Here is a 20,683-nt window from a genome sequence, read left to right as displayed (position 1 = left end):
AAACCAGAGTGTGGGCGAGTTAGGCAGTTGAAAGAACGAGTCATGATTAAGTATTTAGAGCCAAAGTGATTGCTCTATTTTAATAAGCAATGACTTCCTGATTCCCACTGATTAGTACATATTTTTGCAGGTTATATGTGTGTCTACTGATTGACCAAGTAAATTGGTGGGAGGGATCTGAAATGCATGGCTAATACTGTGCTTTCAGTTCCTACCTGACCTGTGAGAATTCCAAGTGGCACCACCCCCTTTTCCCCACGCAGGTCAAGGAGATCGTGGCGCAGCACACAAAAGAGTGGTCAGACATGATCAACACTCACAGTGCAGAGGAGCAGGAGATCCGGGATCTGCACCTCAGCCAGCAGTGTGAGCTACTCAGAAAGCTCCTGATCAACGCCCACGAGCAGCAGACCCTGCAGTTGAAACTGTCTCATGACAGGTGGGAGAGTTAGCTCCAGAAGACACTCCCAATTTTTACAAAAGACTAGTTTTGTGGTGTGTGTGTGTGTGTGTGTGTGTGTGTGTGTGTGTGTGTGTCTATGCACCTGTCAAGGTAGTAAGGAAAATCAACTTGACATACAACATTGAGCTTTTACATATATCTTATTGTACGGTTGACGTGAGCAAGAGGAACTATGAGAAATGGCCTCTGCCATCAAAGGGCTTCCAAGCGTTGGCAAGATCTCACACTCCCATGACAAATTAAGTCACGTTACAAGTAGCATATGATACATACTAAAACGTGTCACAGGCTCTACCGCCTCCAAGTGGTCCCAGATGCTTCATAGAATGATAAGGCTGGAGGTGGCCTTTGAAAAATGATCTGGAGCCTCTTAGAAGAGAAGACATAGAAGGAGATAAAGACCAAGCAGTTGAGCTCCTAGAGGATTGGTTCTGATCACTCAGAGGTACCTGAGGAAAGACCCTTGTTTCCACTGTCTGGACTTCTATGAATTCTAGAAAAGCAGGCCTGATCAAGAAATAGCAAAAAGTATCTGTTTATTTTGGTCTCACCCCATTTCAGCAAATTGCATACTGAAGATGATGAGCTGGACTTTTTCCCAGGGCAGAAGAGTGTCTAGGTCAGTTATGTCTTTTTATCACAGCTTTGTTGCAGCTCGCCTGCGCCTTCCTTAGTGCCAACTGTATGCCACAGTTATGGTCTGTTGATACACACAAAAAAGTAGAAAACAGAAGCATTTTACAAACAAATCAAAAAGAAACTTTTAAAATCTAACTGCATGAATTATCTAGGCACATTCTCAGATTTCCAACTTTATTTTGGAGTGATATACAGCCATAAGAACATGAAGTATTTTTGCCATAGTTTCTGATTCTCACATGAATCAACTAAATGAGGTATACTATGCTGAGTTTCCTGTGGGCTAAGTTTCCAGACCCTGTCCATTTTCAAGTATTCTATTTATTTGTATAGGATTAAAAGTTGTCTTTTTTTCCCTTAGAAATGCTCTTGATTTAGTACACAGAAAGGTCTGTTCATTATCCTCCCTTTGACCATTGCTACAATACCAGATTTTAGGTTTCCACCCTTATTCAAAGATACTTCAAAGAATAAGGTACTCTATTCTAATTTTTTTTCTTTTGAAGTTGAATATAGGGAAAAAATTAGCCCACAACAGCAGGCATTGTCTAAAAAAAAAGTAAATGAATTCTTGCATGACACAGGAAGTCATTTGAAGGAACCATAACCTTAATACTAATTTACCTTAAAAAATAGATTGATGACAGGGGTATTTTTCAAAAAAACAGCAGCATCAAAGCTTTTTCTCAAGCATCCTGTAGTTGTGTTTCTTTGTCACCATCACAGCTGTCGCTCTCGGTTAAAAAATCTTGCCTTCTTAACATTCAGCAGCATTATTTGGTTATAGATAGGTGCTTGTTGAGTGAAAGAAGAGATGATCAATTTAATAACAAGTTATGAAAAATTTTGAGAGCCATTTTCTTGGGCCCAGGAGTTTCTATACATATTCCAGCCCCTGTGGCCCTAAGGTCTCTGACTGAAGAACTCTCTGTTTCAGCTTTGTCCATCCCTTTCCCTGAACTACAAACTCTACTTAAACAACCTCCCTCCTTGGTCCCTCATTTCCAGGCAGTGCTTCAAGGAGATTGCCACAGGTTCCAGGGAAGATTCTTTGTTAATAATATTCATTTTAGTATTCTAAATTGTATGCTTTTAATGAACTCTTCAATAATATAAAGATATGAGTTTTTGTGGTACACACACGTATTCACACACACAGTGATCAGTCACCTGTAAACATCCTTTTTCCCCCCTATTTCCTATGCTTATTTGAAACCATTTCGTCCCCTTCCTTCCCTTGGGCTGTCAGAAAACAGGATGGTCACTTGTGAGTGTTAGAACATCCTTTCTCTTCCAAGCCATCTGATCCCAAAAAACATGGGGCAAAGCTGGAATATCCTTGTATTTTACTGACCATAAGTGGTTGTCCTTGTGCATTCTTTGATTACTCTCATGCTGTATTCACTATTTACTTTTTTTTTAATTGTATATAGGTTGGTAAACATGATTGCCTGAGATATTTGTATATAATTTAGGATTTGTAGCTTTTATTATTCAGAATTCTTATGGCATGTTAATGACAGTGTCCTACTCTGGGCAGCTGAATACGATCATTGTGTGGTTAGGGTTAGCTTAGACACACATAATGTCGCTTCTTCCCAGCCCACCACTGTTACTTCACAGTGACCCACTGCCCCCAGGAGAAGCATCCTCGTGGATCGGGGCTCCTGCCCTCCTTTCCACAGAGTACAAAACAACTTGATGAGCCCAATAGTGAAATAAAAACTGAACCTAGTCCCGTTGTTACATGTGGAATGTGTTTTCTGTTTACGTTTTCATTTTTTTATTAGAGTTAAATATCCATAACATGAAATTTACAATTTAACCATTTTTAAAATGTGTGGCATGAAGTATATTCACACTGTTGTGCAACCATCACCACCATCCATCTCCAGAACATTTTCATCTTCCCCAGCTGAAGCTCTATACCCACTAAACACTAGCTCTCCACTCCCCGATTTATTTTTCTTCTTTCCAGTTTTATTGAGATGTAATTGACATACAGCACTGTATGGTTTCAGGTGTACAGCATAGTGCTTTGGCTTTACATACATCATGAAACGATTACCACAGAAAGTTAGTGAACATTCATCATCTCATATAGATATAAAAGAAAAGAAAAAGAAAAAAATGTTTTCCTTGTGATGGGAACTCTTAGGGATTACTCTCTGAACAACTTTCATATATAACGTACAGCAGTGTTCATTATATTTATCATGTTGTACGTTATATCCCTAGGACTTATTAATCTCATAACTGGAAGTTGTTACCTTTTAACCACCTTCCTCCAATTCCCCCTCCTCCCACCCCTGCCTCTGGTAACCAGAAATCTGATCTCTTTTTCTAGGAGTTTGGTTAGGTTTGTTTTTCGTTTTTTGTTTTTTGAAGTATAATTGATCTACAGCACTATGTTAGTTCCTATGTTAGTACACAACATAGTGATTCAATATTTCTATACATTACAAAATGATCACCACCTGTTTGTTTATTTTTAATACATAGGGAAAGCAAGGAAATGCGAGCGCACCAGGCTAAGATTTCTATGGAAAATAGCAAAGCCATCAGCCAAGATAAATCTATCAAGAATAAAGCAGAACGGGAAAGGTGAGTCAGAACGCTCACTGCCGGAATATAACATTGACTTGAAGACACAGACTCGACAATATTTCTGTGTGTATACACACACTCACATTTGAGATATAAACAAACCTGTGAGTTCCGGTTGAGAATCGTGCTATTATAACTGCTAGAAGATGTATTATTATTGCTGTAAAACATCTTCTGATTGTTTACTACCACTAGTAAAACAGATTTACATTCAATATATGTGTGCTAATTTACAAACAAAATTATATAAAATATGGCAAGATATCCTTCCCACATCCCATTGGGTCATCCTGTAAGCATCTCATCTGCTCAGGTGTTAAGCCCATTCTGAATGGACTTAAAGTCTATATAACAGCATGTAGGATGGTCTTCTTCCCTTGACTGGCCTCGTGCTGTCCTTGACACCAGGCGCCATCTCAAACCACCACCACCCCACACACAGGTTTTCTGGTTCATCCTTGTCTTAGAATGGGTTTCTAGAAACAAAGACAGGAATTTGTGTGCATATGATTTACTGAGGAAAGGATCTTCAGCTAAGGGGAGAGGAGGAAGCAGGAGTGGGCCAGGGCAGGGGCTAAGTAAGGATATGGTCTCGGTTAGAGTTCCTCTTCAGCCTGATCCCAAGCTCTAGATTGTAAACTCTACCATGATCTGTCCCTTTGAACCACAGGTGTCTGGCTTTTGTACTTCTATGTTAATCAGTCATTGGCCACATAGAGTTGGAGGAGGGTTTGCGTGACCTCCAGAAAAGATCCCAGGTGCAAGCCTTTTAGCCAAAGCTGGTAAAGGGGATCTGAGAGGACATCAGTAGTCATAGTACCCAAGAGAGGGAGTTAGCAGCACTTGGTTCCCAGTGGTCCCAAAAAGCATCTTCACCTGTGATGCTCATGGCTGCCCCGAAAGCCTCTAAGAACACAGATGCTGGTTGCTCCAGAACTGAGAGCTAGGTTCACACAGCAGTGGTCAAGCACAGCAGGATTGCGTCTCTTGGAGAAATAGACTTGGATAGAATGTGGCTGCCGGCTGAGTTCACCACCCACACAAAGGCTGTGTTTTATGCTCAACAAAATTCAGAGCAAAGTGAAGATTACCTTTGGGGGTTAAAACGTGAGCATGAAGTTTAGGGCTTTACGTCATTCAGCTGTTGACCATAGGCTGAGCTGTTAGGAAACTTTGCAGCTCCAAGCAAAGTACCCCTGTTTCAATTCCACTGTCTACACGGTCTTTTGTGGACGCTTAGTTGATACCTGATGTTTCCTCCTTGTCTTGAACACAGCAGTAACTGCTGTCCAACTACTTCAATATGGTTGATTTTTAAAACGCATCTCATTTATTAACCATAATTAAACTTAAACTTGAAATAGGACAAAATATAAAGCATAATACCATCCAGTGCATTTTTATGCTGAAGTTTTGTTGGATTAAATATGATTTGGAATTAACTGGCCAGCAATAGGATTTGGAATTCCACAGTAATTCGACCTGGAAATGAATTGCCTTTTCAACACTTTGGCCAAGAAATTTCCCAGTAAACATGGAGTGTCATTTGTGGCTCTCTAGGGAGATTGTTACTCAATTTAATCAATGCTCATTTACACCATCATTTTGGGGTAGTTATCTGGTTCTTGTTTATTTTAACAAAGTGCCACCCTGTGGACGTTATTCTCAGACAAGGAACTTTGCTTAATGGCCTTGTGTACATGGAAATGACATTGTCCACTTTAGCTGAAAAACACAAAATATTCATGCCATGATAAAACCTCGTTAAACTGTTTTAGACTGTCCAAACTGAAATATGGAATTCAACATGATAAATGTGCTAATTATTAAATAGCTCTTTATCATACTTTTTCAATTATGTTGCAAAATGGACTTTAACCCAGTTGAGATCAAGTTATCTTAAATTATGAGTTACTGATAACTTAACCAGGAAAGTTTTTTATTTAATTTCCTTATTTTGACTTATTATACTTATTTATTATAACTCAGTATCCAGTGGTTAGGTGACTCTCAAACATCTACAAATGGCTGGTCTCTTAAAAAATAATTTCTCTATGCCAAATGGTTACCTTTTTAAACACATGCTGTGTGTATCCACCTTATCAAACTACTGAGAAATAAAATTAAAAATTTATAATCAGAGACCTAAGAAAGACATGCAGAAGCTGAAAAATACTTCTATTCTTGGGTCAAAGAAGACATTTCAACATAAAAAACATGATATTTATAACTGAATGACAACATAAACTCTGTTGATCAATGTGTCAGAGTTAGCTAAAGCACACAGGAAGAGAAATAATCAGCAAAATAAAGAGGCAACCTACCAAATGCGTGAAAATATTTGCAAACATATATCAGGTAAGGGATTAGTATCCAAAATATATAAGCAAATCAACAAATCAATGGCAAAAAACAAATAATCTGATTTTTAAAGTGGGCAGGGGACCGAATAGACATATTTCTAAAGAAGACATGCAAATAGCCAACAGTATATGAAAAGATGCTCAACACTATGAATCATCAGGGGATGCAAATCAAAACCACAATAAGATATCACCTCACATCTGTTAGAATGGCAGTTATCAAAAAGACAAGAGATAATAAGTGTTGGCAAGGATGTGGAGAAAAGGGAACCCTTGTGTACTCTTGGTGGGATTGTAAATTGGTGGTGCAGCCACTATGGAGAACAGTATGGAGGAGGTTCCTCAAAAAATTAAAAATAGAACTACCATATGATCCAGCAATTCCATTTCTGGGTATATATCTGAAGGAAATGAAAACACTATCTAGAAGAGATGCCTACGTCCCCATGTTCATCACAATATTATTCGCAATAGCCAAGACATGGAAACAACCTAAGTGTCTATGAACAGATGAATGGTTAAAGAAAATTTGAGATGTCTATTCAATGAAATATTATTTAGCCATAAAAAGAAGGAAATCCTGCCATTTGGGACAACATGGATGAACTTTGAGAACATTATCCTAAGTGAACTAAATCGGACAGAGAAAAATACTATATATTTGTGGAGTCTATAAAAAAGCCAAATTCATAGAAACAGGGTGGCATGGTGATTACCAGGGGGTGACGGTAGGGGAGTCAATGAGGAGACATTGATTAAAAGATACAAACTTGCAAATATAGGTTTAATAAGTTTTAGGCATCTAATTTCAGCATGGTGAATGTAGCTCACACTGTATATTACTTGAAAGTTGCTAAGAGAGTAGATCTTTTTTTAACATCTTTATTGGAGTATAATTGCTTTACATTGTTGTGTTAGTTGCTGCTGTATAACAAAGTGAATTAGCTATATGTATACATATATCCCCTCCCTCTTGCGTCTCCCTCCCACCCTCCCTATCCCACCCCTCTAGGTGGTCACAAAGCACCGAGCTGATCTCCCTGTCCTATGCGGCTGCTTCCCACTAGCTATCTATTTTACAGTTGGTAGTGTATATACGTCAGTGCTACTCTCTCACTTCGTCCCAGCTTACCCTTCCCCCTCCCCATGTCCTCAACTCCATTCTCTATGTCTGTGTCTTTATTCCTTTCCTGCCACTAGATCTTAAAGTGATATTTACAGTGAAAATTATAGCCTAGATGCATATATTTTTTTAAAGAAATGAAAATTAATAAGAAAATGCTCAAAGAGGACATAAAATTAGAAAAATAAACTGAACCCAAAGATGTCAGATGAGAAGAAATCAAAATTTTAGAAGCAAAAAATATTAAAATAGAAAACAAAAAGCAATGGAAGTAAAAAAGTGAAAAAAGCAAAAGCGAAAGCTTGTTATTTGAAAAAAAAAAAAATCAGTGAACCTCCAGCAAGAATGATAAAGAAGAAAGAGATACCACAAATTAGTAGTATTGGGGATGAAAAGGGAAATAACTACAAATACAGTAAATACTTTTGAAAACAAAGACTACTATAAACAATACTACTAATGAATTTGAAAACCTAGATGGAATGGACAATTGCTTAGAAAAACTAAAATATCCAAAACTGACTGTAAAAGAAAGAGAAGACCTGAATAGACCTATAACTATTATAGAAATTCAATCAATTATACGTCTATTTAGTCATGACAAACACTCCACCTCACCAATAATCAGGGGAAATGTGAGTTAAAACAACAGCATGATGCCATTTCAAAAAACTAGCAATTGACAGAAAAGGAAATGTCTGATAGTAACAAGAGTAGGCAAAGATATGGAGAAAGGGTAACACCCAGACACCATAGGTGGGAGTGCAAACTGGAACAGGTACTTTGGAGTAAAGATGAAGTTGTTTACTCCCTACCAACCTGCAAGTCTAGGTTTACACGCTGGAGAAACCTTTGCTCATACGCACAAGAAGATATGTCCTACATTTCATTTATTTAGCCAATAGACAGTGTGCCAAGCATTTCAGGACCCTATGTGCCAAACCATTGTGCATTGTTGGGAAATAACCTACTTTCTATTAATGGCAAAATGAAAATACTGTAATCTACTCAAAAACGGAAAAATCCATGCAGCAGATGAAAATAATGGAATCGTTTGAAACATAGCTATATTTCTTAATCATAAGGCTAAGTTTTAAGTTACAGAAAGAAACCCAGAATATGTTAGCATTTAGGTTAATTTGGAAACCATACAAAACAGTATATGTATAGTCCAGAAGCATCAGCATCACCTGGGAGCTTATTAGAAATGCAGAATCTCAGGTCCACCCCAGACCCACTGAATCACACCCTCTGGGGGTGGGTTCAGAAATCTGTGTTTTTGATAGTATCTCCATGTGATTTGTGTGCATGTGAAAGTTTGAGAAACATTTGTGTGTATTACATATGGATACATCCATATGTAATAAAAATATTAAAACATGGATAGGAAAGTCCACACCAAATTCAGAATAGTGGTTACCTCTGGAGAGAGAGAAAGGAGGGAAGTGGAGTGAGGAAGAATACAAAGGGGGGGGGGGTTATTTATATCTGCAATGCTTTATTTCCTTTAAAAATATGACACAAGCATGGTAAAACATAATTAATGTTGACTAATCTGAGTGATGGGTACACAGATTTTTTTTGTCTTTTTCTCTGTACATTGTACATTTCAAAATTCCTCAATAAAAATTAGGAAAAGGAAGTGATAATCCCATCCAAATAATTAAATGGAATATGACTCTTTCTTATTTAATATCATATCCAACTGACGTCATACCAACTGTTGTTTGTACCTGTTGCTTTTAGGCGGGTCAGGGAGTTAAACAGCAGCAACACTAAAAAGTTTCTGGAAGAAAGAAAGCGAGTAAGTATTTTATAATTTTCTTGACACTTCTCCTTTAAAAAAACTATAAACAGTAACTCATGCTTAGAAAGCAGACTACTAGCTAATTTGCTTAATTTGCTTTTTCTGTACGTCAAACATTCTAGCTTCTCTTCTCCGCTCCCTGAAAGCTAAATTAATCTCTCACTGAAATTTTTAAGGTAATTATTTGCTCCATTTTATACAGAAAATGAAGCCAGATTTTAATCGTGAACAAGTACTCTTGTTTTCTAAGATTTTGGCAGGAACTATCTTGCCAGTAAAAATTATGGGTTTAAACTCTCCCAGTTTTCAGGCTATTTTTCTTTCTTCTTTTTTATTTTTTTTTATATCCGTCACTTAAGTTGCAAACTACCAACCTTCATCCATAAGTTTTAAGATTACAACCCAAAGTTGACCAGATGTTTTGTTTTGTTTTGTTTTGTTTTTTGCAGCTCGCAATGAAGCAGTCCAAAGAAATGGACCAGTTGAAAAAAGTCCAGCTTGAGCACCTCGAATTCCTAGAGAAACAGAACGAGCAGGTATTTCACCTAAAAAGCATAAAAAGTTGTAGGCAGCCAGCCAGCTTCGGGAGGCAAATGCCTTAGGTCAGAGTCACCCTTCTGCTAAAGCCCGTGGCCTGAGTAGTGGCACGGAAAGATGGCTAGAAAAATTTGGTGCCTACTGTACTTACCCCATTTCATCCACCAAGAACAGAAAGTATTCTTTTTTGAAGTGGGAGAGGAATGTGGCTGTGGGGAGAAAAGAATCAAAAGTCATGTTTTGATTAGATTATGGGGATTCTAAGAAGGACATTACTGAGAGGAGGAGAAAACAGGTTACAAATTGTTTCTTCATTTTCACTTAGAGTTTTATCACTTGTACCCTAGAGACAAGTGAGGTTGCATTTAAAAGCAAATGAGAGAGACCACCTACTTTCAACCTCAATCTAAAAGTGAAGTTATAGAACCTTATTAGGCCTTACAAGTGAAACTTAGAGGCATGAGCCACCATAACTCTACAAACCACTGGAAGTGAGTGGATACCATACTCTTGGTGCTAAACGCTAAATATACACAAGTAAAAATAAACACAAAAAATGTACACAAATAAAAAGAGTTATCCAAAATCCAGCTATTTAGTAGCTATCAGGCATATACCAACACCAGGATAAATGTGTGTTTACCTCGAGCAGTACATATAGATGGGCTATAGCCCATGGGCCATCCGCACTCTCATTTCAATTTGATGGAAATACCTCTAGCTTATGTGGCAAAATGACCCTCAGCAGCAGTTAAAATTTCAGTCTGTCTCAGTCCAAATACATCTCTTTAGCTGTAGCTGGTTTGGAAGTTTCTAGATAATTCACTTCAATATAGAAGCTTTAAAGAGGTTTTGCTGAAATACGTACTTGTACTACATTATTCTTTCCTATTTCTTTTCATATATAAAGTAATACTATTTAAGGTATATTTTTTAAGAGTAAATGGCTTCCACTGAAGAACACCTAACTGGAAATTACACTAAAAACTACCTTTGAGAAAGTAAAACAAAACCATAAAATCTTTTTTTTTTTTTTGTATTGCAATTGGGTAACAAATAAATCCAACTTCTGGTTTCAGATTCTTTACTTTTTGGTTGATAGAAGTTTTACTCATGGGCATACTTCTGAGTTATGTTTCCCATTTCCTTTCCAGCTAAATGCTTCTATTCATGAACAGTCCACAGATCCCTAAGGGGGACAATAAGTGTTTATTGTCCCATGGGCCCAACTCATTTGACCAACTCATAGATACATCACCTTCTGGTACAAGTTACTAATGATTTTGCTCCTAAAGCATTTCTCAGAATGTGCTGGGGTGGGGGGCGGGGGGGGGGGGGATGGGAGAATGAGTAGGGGTAGAGCCACCATCTCCAAAACAATAGAATCCACTTTAGTGAATCAGGACTGGGTGGGGATAAGGATGCCTTAGAAGAAGGCACAATGGAGGTAAGATGCAGTTATGTTTCAGTTAGCTAAATTAAGAAACTACTTAGAAATCATTGTGTTGCTTGGCAACAAGTTTGACTAAAGAATATAAATGTGCTAAAAATTACTCTTCACTACAATAGTGGTGTATATCAGAGCTAGAGAGTATGGTTACCTAGTCTTTTCAGTTTGAGAGCTAAATTGCATAATTTAAAAATCACTTTGGGCTTTTATCCTAATACATGTGTAACTCAAATCACACCAGAGTTCTTGCACTGAAATACTGGATTAGTGACAACTGTACTGATTGGATCATATTGGGAGGATAGTGACCTTTTGTTCCAAAAATTCATATAATGCCTTTCAGTGGGTCACAGGTAATGTCTACCACCCATACCTGATACTTTGAGTCACAGAAGCTTAGGAAAAAAAATGAGAAAGCTTGAGATTTGATGAAGATTTAATGAGATTCCATGAAAAGAAATTCAAGATATAGTGACACTTCCAGCAAATGTAGAATTAGGACTTGAATTTCTTTGTTAAGCTTTGCTTTACAAATATGGCCTATTCTATAACAAATTCAATCCCAGGTATTTCTGGTATACCTTTTTTTTTTTTGGAATTTAAAGATCAGAGACCTCTCAATTCAGTTACTCGGTGTGTTTCAACACTGTCATAGACACAGGGCAAAAGACATAGTGACTCTGTTTCTTCCCTCATAATAGGCGAGGTCTGGAACCATTTGGAGAGCTCCCTTTATAACCAATATTTCATTGGCAGAAAACAGTTTCCTGTCTCCAGGCAATCCCAAACTTGTATAACAATCTCCCAAACTACTGTTAAACCCCAAGACTTTTTTCTGTTTCTAAGCCAAAAATAAATGAATTTTAACATTCTCCCATAATACCTCCCTTTAAGGTTTCTTACTTGCTTTCCTGTGACCCTAATCGCCTAAATTCTCCCAGTCACTCCCAAAGAAAAGCCTGGAATCGATCTACTTCATTAGCTAGACAGTGTTGAGGGCATTGGTAGAAACAACTCAAGTTTTAATATATTTGGGTCCTGACTCTGGATCCTAACTTCATATGGCCTTTTAAAGCCTCCTAATGGCCTTGTCTACTTGGTCAGCCAGTTATTCATTTAAAACTCCAAAGGGTTTTTGCTGCTGTTTCCCATCGACCTCCCAGCCACACAGGAGCTCATCCTTCTTGACACGCACCATTTCAAACCTGAAATGCTCCATTACTGTCACACCCAAGTTTTAAAAATTGATTTTTGCCATCAATCCTATCATTTAATAAAGAAAGGTGAGGGGGTCTCGCTCAAGGGAGGGTTCCCCACTCACTGCCCCACAAGAGAGGCGCAGTCTGGGTTAATAGGCATCGGTCGTTTGTTTTGTTCTTTTTTTTTCTGTTGAGATCAACTTGGGGGAAGTTTGTCACTGACGGTTGTATACATGTTTTAGTCTTAGCTTTTTGCTTTTCTGTATATGGTTTTGCATTCATTTTTCAAATTCACTTCAGTATTCATTTATTTTCTTTGTTTTGTATGTATGACTCAATTTTGACATTACTATTTTTGTACAAACAGCTTTTGAAATCCTGTCATGCAGTGTCCCAAACGCAAGGTAGGACTGAAAACTCTGATAAGCAAGACATTGCCTTCCTGCTCAACTACATCCGTATTCTTGGTGCTTTGATGATTCACATCTGCTCATGACTAGTTAAGATCACAAGTGTTTGATTTAAAAGTGTGACTATTTAATGCTTGGATTTCTGATGTAATATTCAAACCAAAATGGCCAACATCTTGAGAGAATTATTTCTGATGGAGTTTTAGTAGCCTTTCCAGTTGCAGACCTGGGGAACTCAAGTCATGCTAATGAAGATGTACCCAGGCATCAAAAACAGTGATGTATGGTTGTTGTTTGGACAGACCACAGCTAAGACTGGGTCACAGAGTCATATCTTTCACAAACATTAATATGACTGCCATCAATTTTTAGAGCACCCTGGTAAAAGTTCATTGGTGGTTTTTAATGACAAAGAGTTATGGTTTGCGTGCAGAAACATTATACAATGTCATTATACAATGACTCTTGGCATGCTTTGTGTTAGATCCAATCTGCCAGGGACCTTAATTACCCCTTATAAGTGACCATATGATTTATTGTTCAAACAAGATAGTTTTGAAAGTGAAAGGGGAAGCTGTTCATAATAGCCAAGGCCATGGGCATAAATTGAAACCATCCTTGACAAGTGGGCATGAATGGTCACCCTGCTCATATGAGAAGCTGGCTCTTGGAATCCTTTTTTAGTGTTAATATGATCCTTCTTTCTAAACAGTGTTCAATATTGTCTTTAAATGCTAGAGGGGGAGAAGCATAGGGAATCCTTTATTACTACTTAGCAAACATAAAAATATTTAATTTCAAGTGCTGATAATGTTTCACTGTCATCTCTTATGAATACTGCTTGTGTCATAGTTTCATGTTTGTATATTTTTCTCCATTTCTTCATTTCTCTATTAGAGCATTATTATATCTCAGGCATAAAAAAATCTGGGGAGGGGGAACCGTCCATCCCAAATGTAAGCAGAAAGTTATCATCTTTAATGTTATTATATCCATCCTCACCAAAATGAAATTTAAAGCCACAATATAAAAATAACGATAAGGGCTTCCCTGGTGGCGCAGTGGTTGAGAGTCTGCCTGCCGATGCAGGGGACATGGGTTCGTGCCCCTGTCCGGGAAGATCCCACATGCTGCGGAGCAGCTAGGCCCGTGAGCCATGGCCGCTGAGCCTGCGCGTCCAGAGCCTGTGTTCTGCAACGGGAGAGGCCACAACAGTGAGAGGCCCGCGAACCGCAAAAACCAAAAAAACCCATAAAATAAACAAACAAACAAACAAAAATAATGATAAGAAGGAACTCACTCTATGGTCTGTGGGTTAAACTAATTTTGTAGCAGGACTTCATTTGGGACTTTTAGATGCTCATAGTATGATCTGCAGAGTTGACCAAATCCTCCCAATGACCTTCCATTTGGTTGGAATACCTAAGTAGACATGAATAGTAACATCAGAGCTCATGAGAGTCCTCCTCTTGAGTTATATCTTTCTATATCCATGTTTCCATTTTTAAATGCCCTTTATTTCAAAATGATGTGTCACTAAAAAAGGACAGGGTGCTTTATTGTTCCTCTGAAAGATCCATGTATTGGGTTGGAAGAAAGCATGCGGCTGGAAAGTAAAAGATAAAATGAACCAATTGATTTCCCCTATTTTGCCAGGCAATGATTTGTCATCAGAACCTGTCCCCATATGACGCCTTTCCACCCCCCAAATCAGCTGGTTGTCTTCTTGACAGCCTTAATTCATGAGATTGAGTTCACCGTGGCTTACTTCCTGGGGTAGACCATAAAAAATGAATGACTCCAGAGAAGTGAGAGCCTATGAGGATAGTTTTTGGACAATAGCATTCCAGGAACCCTACATATTCCTGTAACGTTCTGTTTGCAGCATACTCCAACCAAATCAATGTGATATGCTCCCACCTGAACTTCTGCATCAGTGAAATTCTTAGGCAACTACTTTAAATTAAATTTCAGGCTATTTAGGGAATAAATCGTGCATAAGCAATGCATATTCTAAAAGTGATCAAATTATCTACACACAGTCAAGGCATGTCAATCTGTAGAAACTAAATCAAGCAGTTAGACACTACATAATCTATGAGTAACAGGCGTAGCCTCTTCTCAAGTTGTTTTCCTGGTACTGTGTGGACCAGTCCTTCTCAGACTTTAACGTGCATAAAAATTTCCTGGCGATCTTATTAAAATGCAGATTCTGGGTCAGTAGGTCTGGGGTGGAGTCCAAGATTCCGCATTTCTCACAAGATCCCAGGTGATGCTGATGATGCTGGTCCATGGACCACACTTTAAGTAGCCAGGACATAATGACAAGCATCAAATTTACGGGAGAAGAGAGGTTGGGTTTGCTCTATGGCTTCAGGAGAGGATTTCAACATGTAAGGTCACGTTTCTGATGTTACAGGCGAAGGAGATGCAGCAGATGGTGAAATTGGAAGCCGAGATGGACCGCAGACCAGCAACAGTTGTGTGAAACTCCAGGACGCAAACTGAAACCGCAGAACCACTGCATCAAAAGAGCACTCCCAAAGTTCTGAACACAAATTCCGTGGAAGAAAGCTGATGTCTTTTGCATTTCCTTTATGTATAGACAAGATGGCACCTGAAACCACAGAGAATTACGTACTTCTCTTAAATATTTTGAATACTGAATTTCCTTGGCCAACTAAAAGTAGCTACAAATCCCCCAAAATTACGATTCCAATAAGGCAGAGTTTACCCATTGATCATACCACTTAAACATGTTTGCTATAAAGTATCATCACAGATAAATGAGCTTGGTGTTAACAACTCTGCTTTGTGATGCATTAGGACATGTTTGAGCAACAGCAAAAATAGTGTATTAGCCATGTGATAGTAAGCGCATGCACTAGGGGGAAAAAAAACTCTGTCTACAAATTTATCAGCAGAAGTGGTGATCTGCTAGACAAATAATCTGGGGGAATTTTTCTACATCTAAGTTACCTCATCAGTAAGTGCCAAGTCTCCACCATGCCATAAGAAGCTAACTTCCTGTAACAGTTGTGGAAATTATTAGAACAATAGGAAAAAAAAAAAAAAAGAACAGTGTCCCTGTGCCAAAACCCATCAGTGCTCAAAAGGAGAACTCTGTCAGGCACTTTTAAGAAAGTTGACATCTGACATTGCTTTCTAGGAATTGCTTCTGCCAATTCCAGATTATTACAGCTCACTCTTACACCATAAAGATTGTGAAGTGGTTATTGGCAAACGTTTGTAAATGTGACCATGTATAAAGTATTTATACTCCTAATTCTCACTGTCAGAGAGCAAAATCATCTAAGTATTGCCACATGACAAGATTAGTAAACAGGAATACTAGAACTATGTTTGCATGATACACAAGCACCAATTACGACTAATCCGTACACAGTTAACCTAATGCAAGTAAATACTGGTTAAGAAAATGTATGGCACAGAATATAATTTGACTCTCAAGACTTTTAGCATAATGAAGAAGTCTATATATATGTGTATATGAATTATGTGGGCATTCTTGATACTTCAAGTTCTAGTTTCAAAAAAAATACATAACTAATTTAATTTTACACAAAAATATTTATGCAGATTTTCAGAATTTCATATCAGGAAATAACCTTTTTATGTCTGTTAAATATCAAAACAATTTGCTACAGTGTTAATCTGCATGGTCTTTAAGCCTGCTGTAGTTGTGTTGCAGAGAGTGCATGAAGAAGTCCCCCCTGGGAATGGAGCCATGCCCCAAAGCCCAGAGGAGTGCATGGAAACTGTAATCTAGAGCTAATCAGATTACTGATTTTAGGGCACAAACCACCAACTGAATTGTTGTATATGCTTGTACAGATTGATTCTGTGTGTTCCTCTGAATAAAGCAGAGAAAATTATGTTACCATCAATATTGAAATTAAACTTCCAACTTCTCTAATAAAAAATGAAAACACATCTAACACCCGTCAGAGTATTTGCTCCCAAAGATGCTTTCCAGTGTACTTTTCCTGTTTCATGAAAGATCTCTTCATTGAAGGGGGCTTATGCATGACCCAACACATTTTGCTCCTGACACAAAACAGGCTGATTCTAGTTGACTCCCAATGTAAAGTACTTGTTTTTTTTTTCTTTTTCTCATATTTATCCTTTGAACTGGCTTCTGTGAAATTCTCTGGTTCCAAATTTCCTTATCTGTAAGACAGTGGAGTTAGACTATGTATCTTTCAACACTAACATCCCATGAAAAATGATGGCTATTAAAATGGTACCACATTTGGATGGCCAGTTTTCAGAGATTCCAAATGGCTCCCTCATCAAATCAAATAGCTTCTTCCCAGTGCTCACCATTCTGTAGCACTTGACTGAATCCATCACTCCCCTGCTCTTTGCTCTTCTTCTGAGAGAGAAGCAGAAAAAAGTAGGAGCAAACTCTTACTTTTCCCATTTTTCTGATTATTTCTTCTCTGGCTTTTCATCCTCTTACACTGCCATAAGTATTTCTGAGGTCCAGCTTAAATCCAGAGCCAGTTTTTTTCTTTAACCCAGATTACTTTCAGTGTTTGAGATATCTTACTCCCTGAAAGGATCCATTGTAATAGGATGAAAATGTACACACAGCTCAAATGTACAACAAAAAGATGTGTTTATTTTCAATTGTAAGTTCATATTGCACTCAAATCCTGCATTCTTACTTATTATGAAGGAAAAAAAAATCCTGCCAATTATAGTTACTCAGCCTCTTCCAACTTAAAAATAAAAAACACACCTATTTCAGAGGCATATTAAATTACTTCAAAGTCAAACCCCCAGTTAGAGTTCCCTCCCCCTTAAGGAGGTCTCCCTGCTTCTTTCCCCAGGTGGCCTCTTGGTGTGAAGAGAAGCCTGTGTGTCCTCCTGGCAATGGGGAGGAGCATCTGGTCTCCTCTGTGGAGTGGTCCTAACTGCCTGCAAGGTGGGCCCTTCCATCCCAGTGTCTCAGGGTTTCTGCTCAGAGGAGTTTTCACCCTAGGCTCACTTTTTCCAACATTCTTCTGGGATACACAGAAACTTCTGGAGTTTGTTGGGAACCAGAGGTGCTAGCTCAGGTTCACCCATTTAAATACCTCCTTTGGCCATTTTTCAGCTTCTAACGCCGTGCTGTTCCAATACCACGGGGGTTTCTCCAGGAGGCTTGTAATTTTCTAGAGCTATGCCACAAGAAGCAAGAAGCAAGCCTATAGAGGTTCTACTACATCTTCCTTCTCCCACCTCCAGGACTTTTTGTCCCAATCTGGGGATCAAGGCACTTGACTCAATTCTTACCTTTCTCCCTACTATCAGCCCTGAAAGGATATTCAGCCGCTCACGGATGATTGATTGGAATGCTCATACTGGACTGGACTTCTTCCCTAAGTAGGTTGTTCTTCCCCTTTTGGGGGGATAAAAGGCTTCATGGAAAAGAAAGCAGATTGACAAGATAGGGAAACCCATCGGGAAGTACCATATTTCATCAAATCCAAGACATCGTTGATTAGAACATGCCCATTACTATTTTATATTCCACAAAGAATGAAAGCATGCTGCCAGTTAAACTATGACACACCATCCAGGGATTATAAGACACATCTCAATTTCAGCGATGTTAAAATGTAGAAAATATGTGAAGCTTGGAATCCATGAAATATATAGTATTTCAAAAAATACTATGCAAGCTACTCAAATCCCAAGTCTTAATGGGGGTGGGGGGGACTTAGTTTTAAAGATAGAGCACAAGAGAAACCTTATATCAGAAAACCTAAACTAAAGGACACTTACACGATTGGGTTTGAAATTTAGCAGTGAGCTTCCTGGAAAGCATTTCAAAAGCAGAAAGAAATCTATTTCTCACCATCAATTCAAAGAATGTTCTTTATGTGTATTTTCCTTAGCTGTTTCATTCAGTCACATGCCTTCAATTTCTACTTCTCTGAACATAATTCTTACTTCTCCTAAGCTCTGGTTCTTCCTCTTAGCTTTTCGGTTAAACAAGTGGCCCACATGCACATTGTATGTAATTAATCAAAAAAAGAGACCCTCCCTCCATCTGTCCTCCCTGTCTAACAGTCCATAACCGGCGCTAAACCTTGTGTGCTTCCACACTCAATCTGTTTATAAAACCCATGAATTCTACCCTGTCTTGGAAGTTGCCTTCTCCCTTACAACTTTTCTCATTCTTCAACACCCAAAATTGAATTTCTTTGCCCCTCAAATCTCTTCTACACCTAGGTTAATTTTCCCAAACAGCAGCTCTGATCATATTACTATCTGGCTGGTAAAGCCTGAGTTCCAATCCACTACCTAAAGAATAGTGTTGAGATTACTGATATCAGCATTCAGCTTGGACCCCAGACTGCACCCTCACTTAGCCAATCTGGATTATCACTATTCTCTGTTCACACATGTAGCACACATCTTTCCTAGCCATGTCACATGATGATGTTCTATCAATTCTTAAAAGCAACCTCCCAAAATGCCACCTCCAAAACTTCCCTCATTCCCCCAAGCAAGAAATCATCTGCCCTTCTGAATGTATCCATTTATACTTTAAAAGTTGTTTAAGCATAGACTTTTCCACCAGCCCAGACTAATTTCTTTTCAGGCTTTGTTTATTTGCTTTGCAAAGAACAGGTAGTCAGTAACTACCCAATGACCATTTGTTTTCTATGAATGAAGGGTTTGTAACTATCTGTTTGGCCCCTTGTGCAATGTCCTTCAATGAAAGACTAAAGTAAGTTTCCTTCCCAATTTCAAGAAAAAAATTTTCCTCAGTTCATATTGTTAGCATCCTTTCAAAGCAGTAGGACTCTTACAATAGTTAACAGGCAATGTGGCTCCACCAACACTAAGTGTGATTATGGAGAGTGAAGAGGGAACACCCTGCATTATTTCAGTGCTGAGGTTGTCTTAGAGATGCCTCATTCCAAGCCCTCAACAGCTTCTCTTTATCATCACATGTGAAAGTTTAGCAGAAGACCACTCTTCTCTACAACTTTCCCTTGATGCTTGCCATTTCACAGAATCCCAAGCACAACTTTAATGTCATAATAAATCCTGGCTAGTGCCTCTGGGATGAATTTTTATGAGCCATCTTCTTTAATAATATATCATGAAAAGCGTTCTGCTCCATAGGTTAGAATAATGCAAAAATATTAGGAAGGGAGCAGGGAGATGATTCAAAATAGCAGTGTCATTGCTTTTACATTAAAAGAAAAAAATAGGTGGCAGCACTTTACTCGATTAATGAAGCAATGCCTCTTCCTCTCCTGTCCTCATGATACTTCCTTGGAAATTTGGGGCAAGGGACAGTCCCCAAGCTACTTCATCCTGGACATTTTTGAGACCCCTTAAAGTCTCCACCAAGATAAAATTTGGAAAACTTTTCCAAAGGAGGCCAGTTTAATATTGTATACCTAATCACTCACACCATGACCCAATAGCTTTAGGTGAGTCAAATGTATTTAAAACATAACAAGAGAGATAAAAGAATTTGACCCTTGATTGTTTCTAAACTTATATAACTTGAATGCGGAAATGTTATACTTGTCGCTCAAAATACTTATTGCTTACCCTTTTCAAGCAATATATATGCTTAATTTTCTCACACACAGCTTTTTTTTTTTTTTTTTTTTTTCGCGGTACGTGGGCCTCTCACTGTTGTGACCTTTCCCGTTGCGGAGCACAGGCTCTGGACGCGCAGGCTCAGCGGCCATGGCTCACGGGCCCAGCCACTCCACGGCATGTGGGATCTTCCCGAACCGGGACACGAACCCGTGTCCCCTGCATCGGCAGGTGGACTCTCAACCACTGCGCCACCAGGGAAGCCCTCACACACAGCTTTTAAACTTTATCTCTTTCTTCTCTGTAGAAAATACTTGGTGTTTGTGTTAGAGAGTGGTGCTCATAATGCAGCATGTTGAACCCTATAGACTATAAGACTGAATTATGAATTCATATATACCTTGACTGACACACGAACGGTTGTAGTGAACACATTCTCAGCATTGAACTAACTTTATTCATCGATCAAATATTTATTAGGAGCCCACTGTAGTCCTCTATACGTTCAAA

General features: G+C 38.5%; 1 protein-coding gene across 12 annotated transcripts in view; it reads left to right on the top strand.

Moving 5' to 3' along the window:
• PLCB4 (phospholipase C beta 4) overlaps window positions 1-15,677 on the top strand; it is a 422,343-nt gene extending 406,666 nt beyond the window's left edge. For all 12 annotated transcript variants that reach the window (XM_073792668.1, XM_073792669.1, XM_073792671.1 and 9 more), the window contains 6 exons: window positions 264-439; window positions 3,605-3,706; window positions 8,942-8,999; window positions 9,452-9,538; window positions 12,556-12,592; window positions 15,018-15,677. In XM_073792668.1, the coding sequence (XP_073648769.1) occupies window positions 264-439; window positions 3,605-3,706; window positions 8,942-8,999; window positions 9,452-9,538; window positions 12,556-12,592; window positions 15,018-15,106 (549 nt within the window). In that variant the 3' untranslated portion in view covers window positions 15,107-15,677. The remainder of the gene's footprint in view (window positions 1-263; window positions 440-3,604; window positions 3,707-8,941; window positions 9,000-9,451; window positions 9,539-12,555; window positions 12,593-15,017) is intronic.
• Window positions 15,678-20,683: the final 5,006 nt, after the last annotated feature.

Source organism: Tursiops truncatus, chromosome 15 (assembly GCF_011762595.2).
Source record: "Tursiops truncatus isolate mTurTru1 chromosome 15, mTurTru1.mat.Y, whole genome shotgun sequence".
NCBI classification, from domain to species: domain Eukaryota; kingdom Metazoa; phylum Chordata; class Mammalia; order Artiodactyla; family Delphinidae; genus Tursiops; species Tursiops truncatus.
The sequence above is the reverse complement of the archived record's forward strand: the minus strand, read 5'-3'. Positions and strand labels throughout refer to the sequence as shown.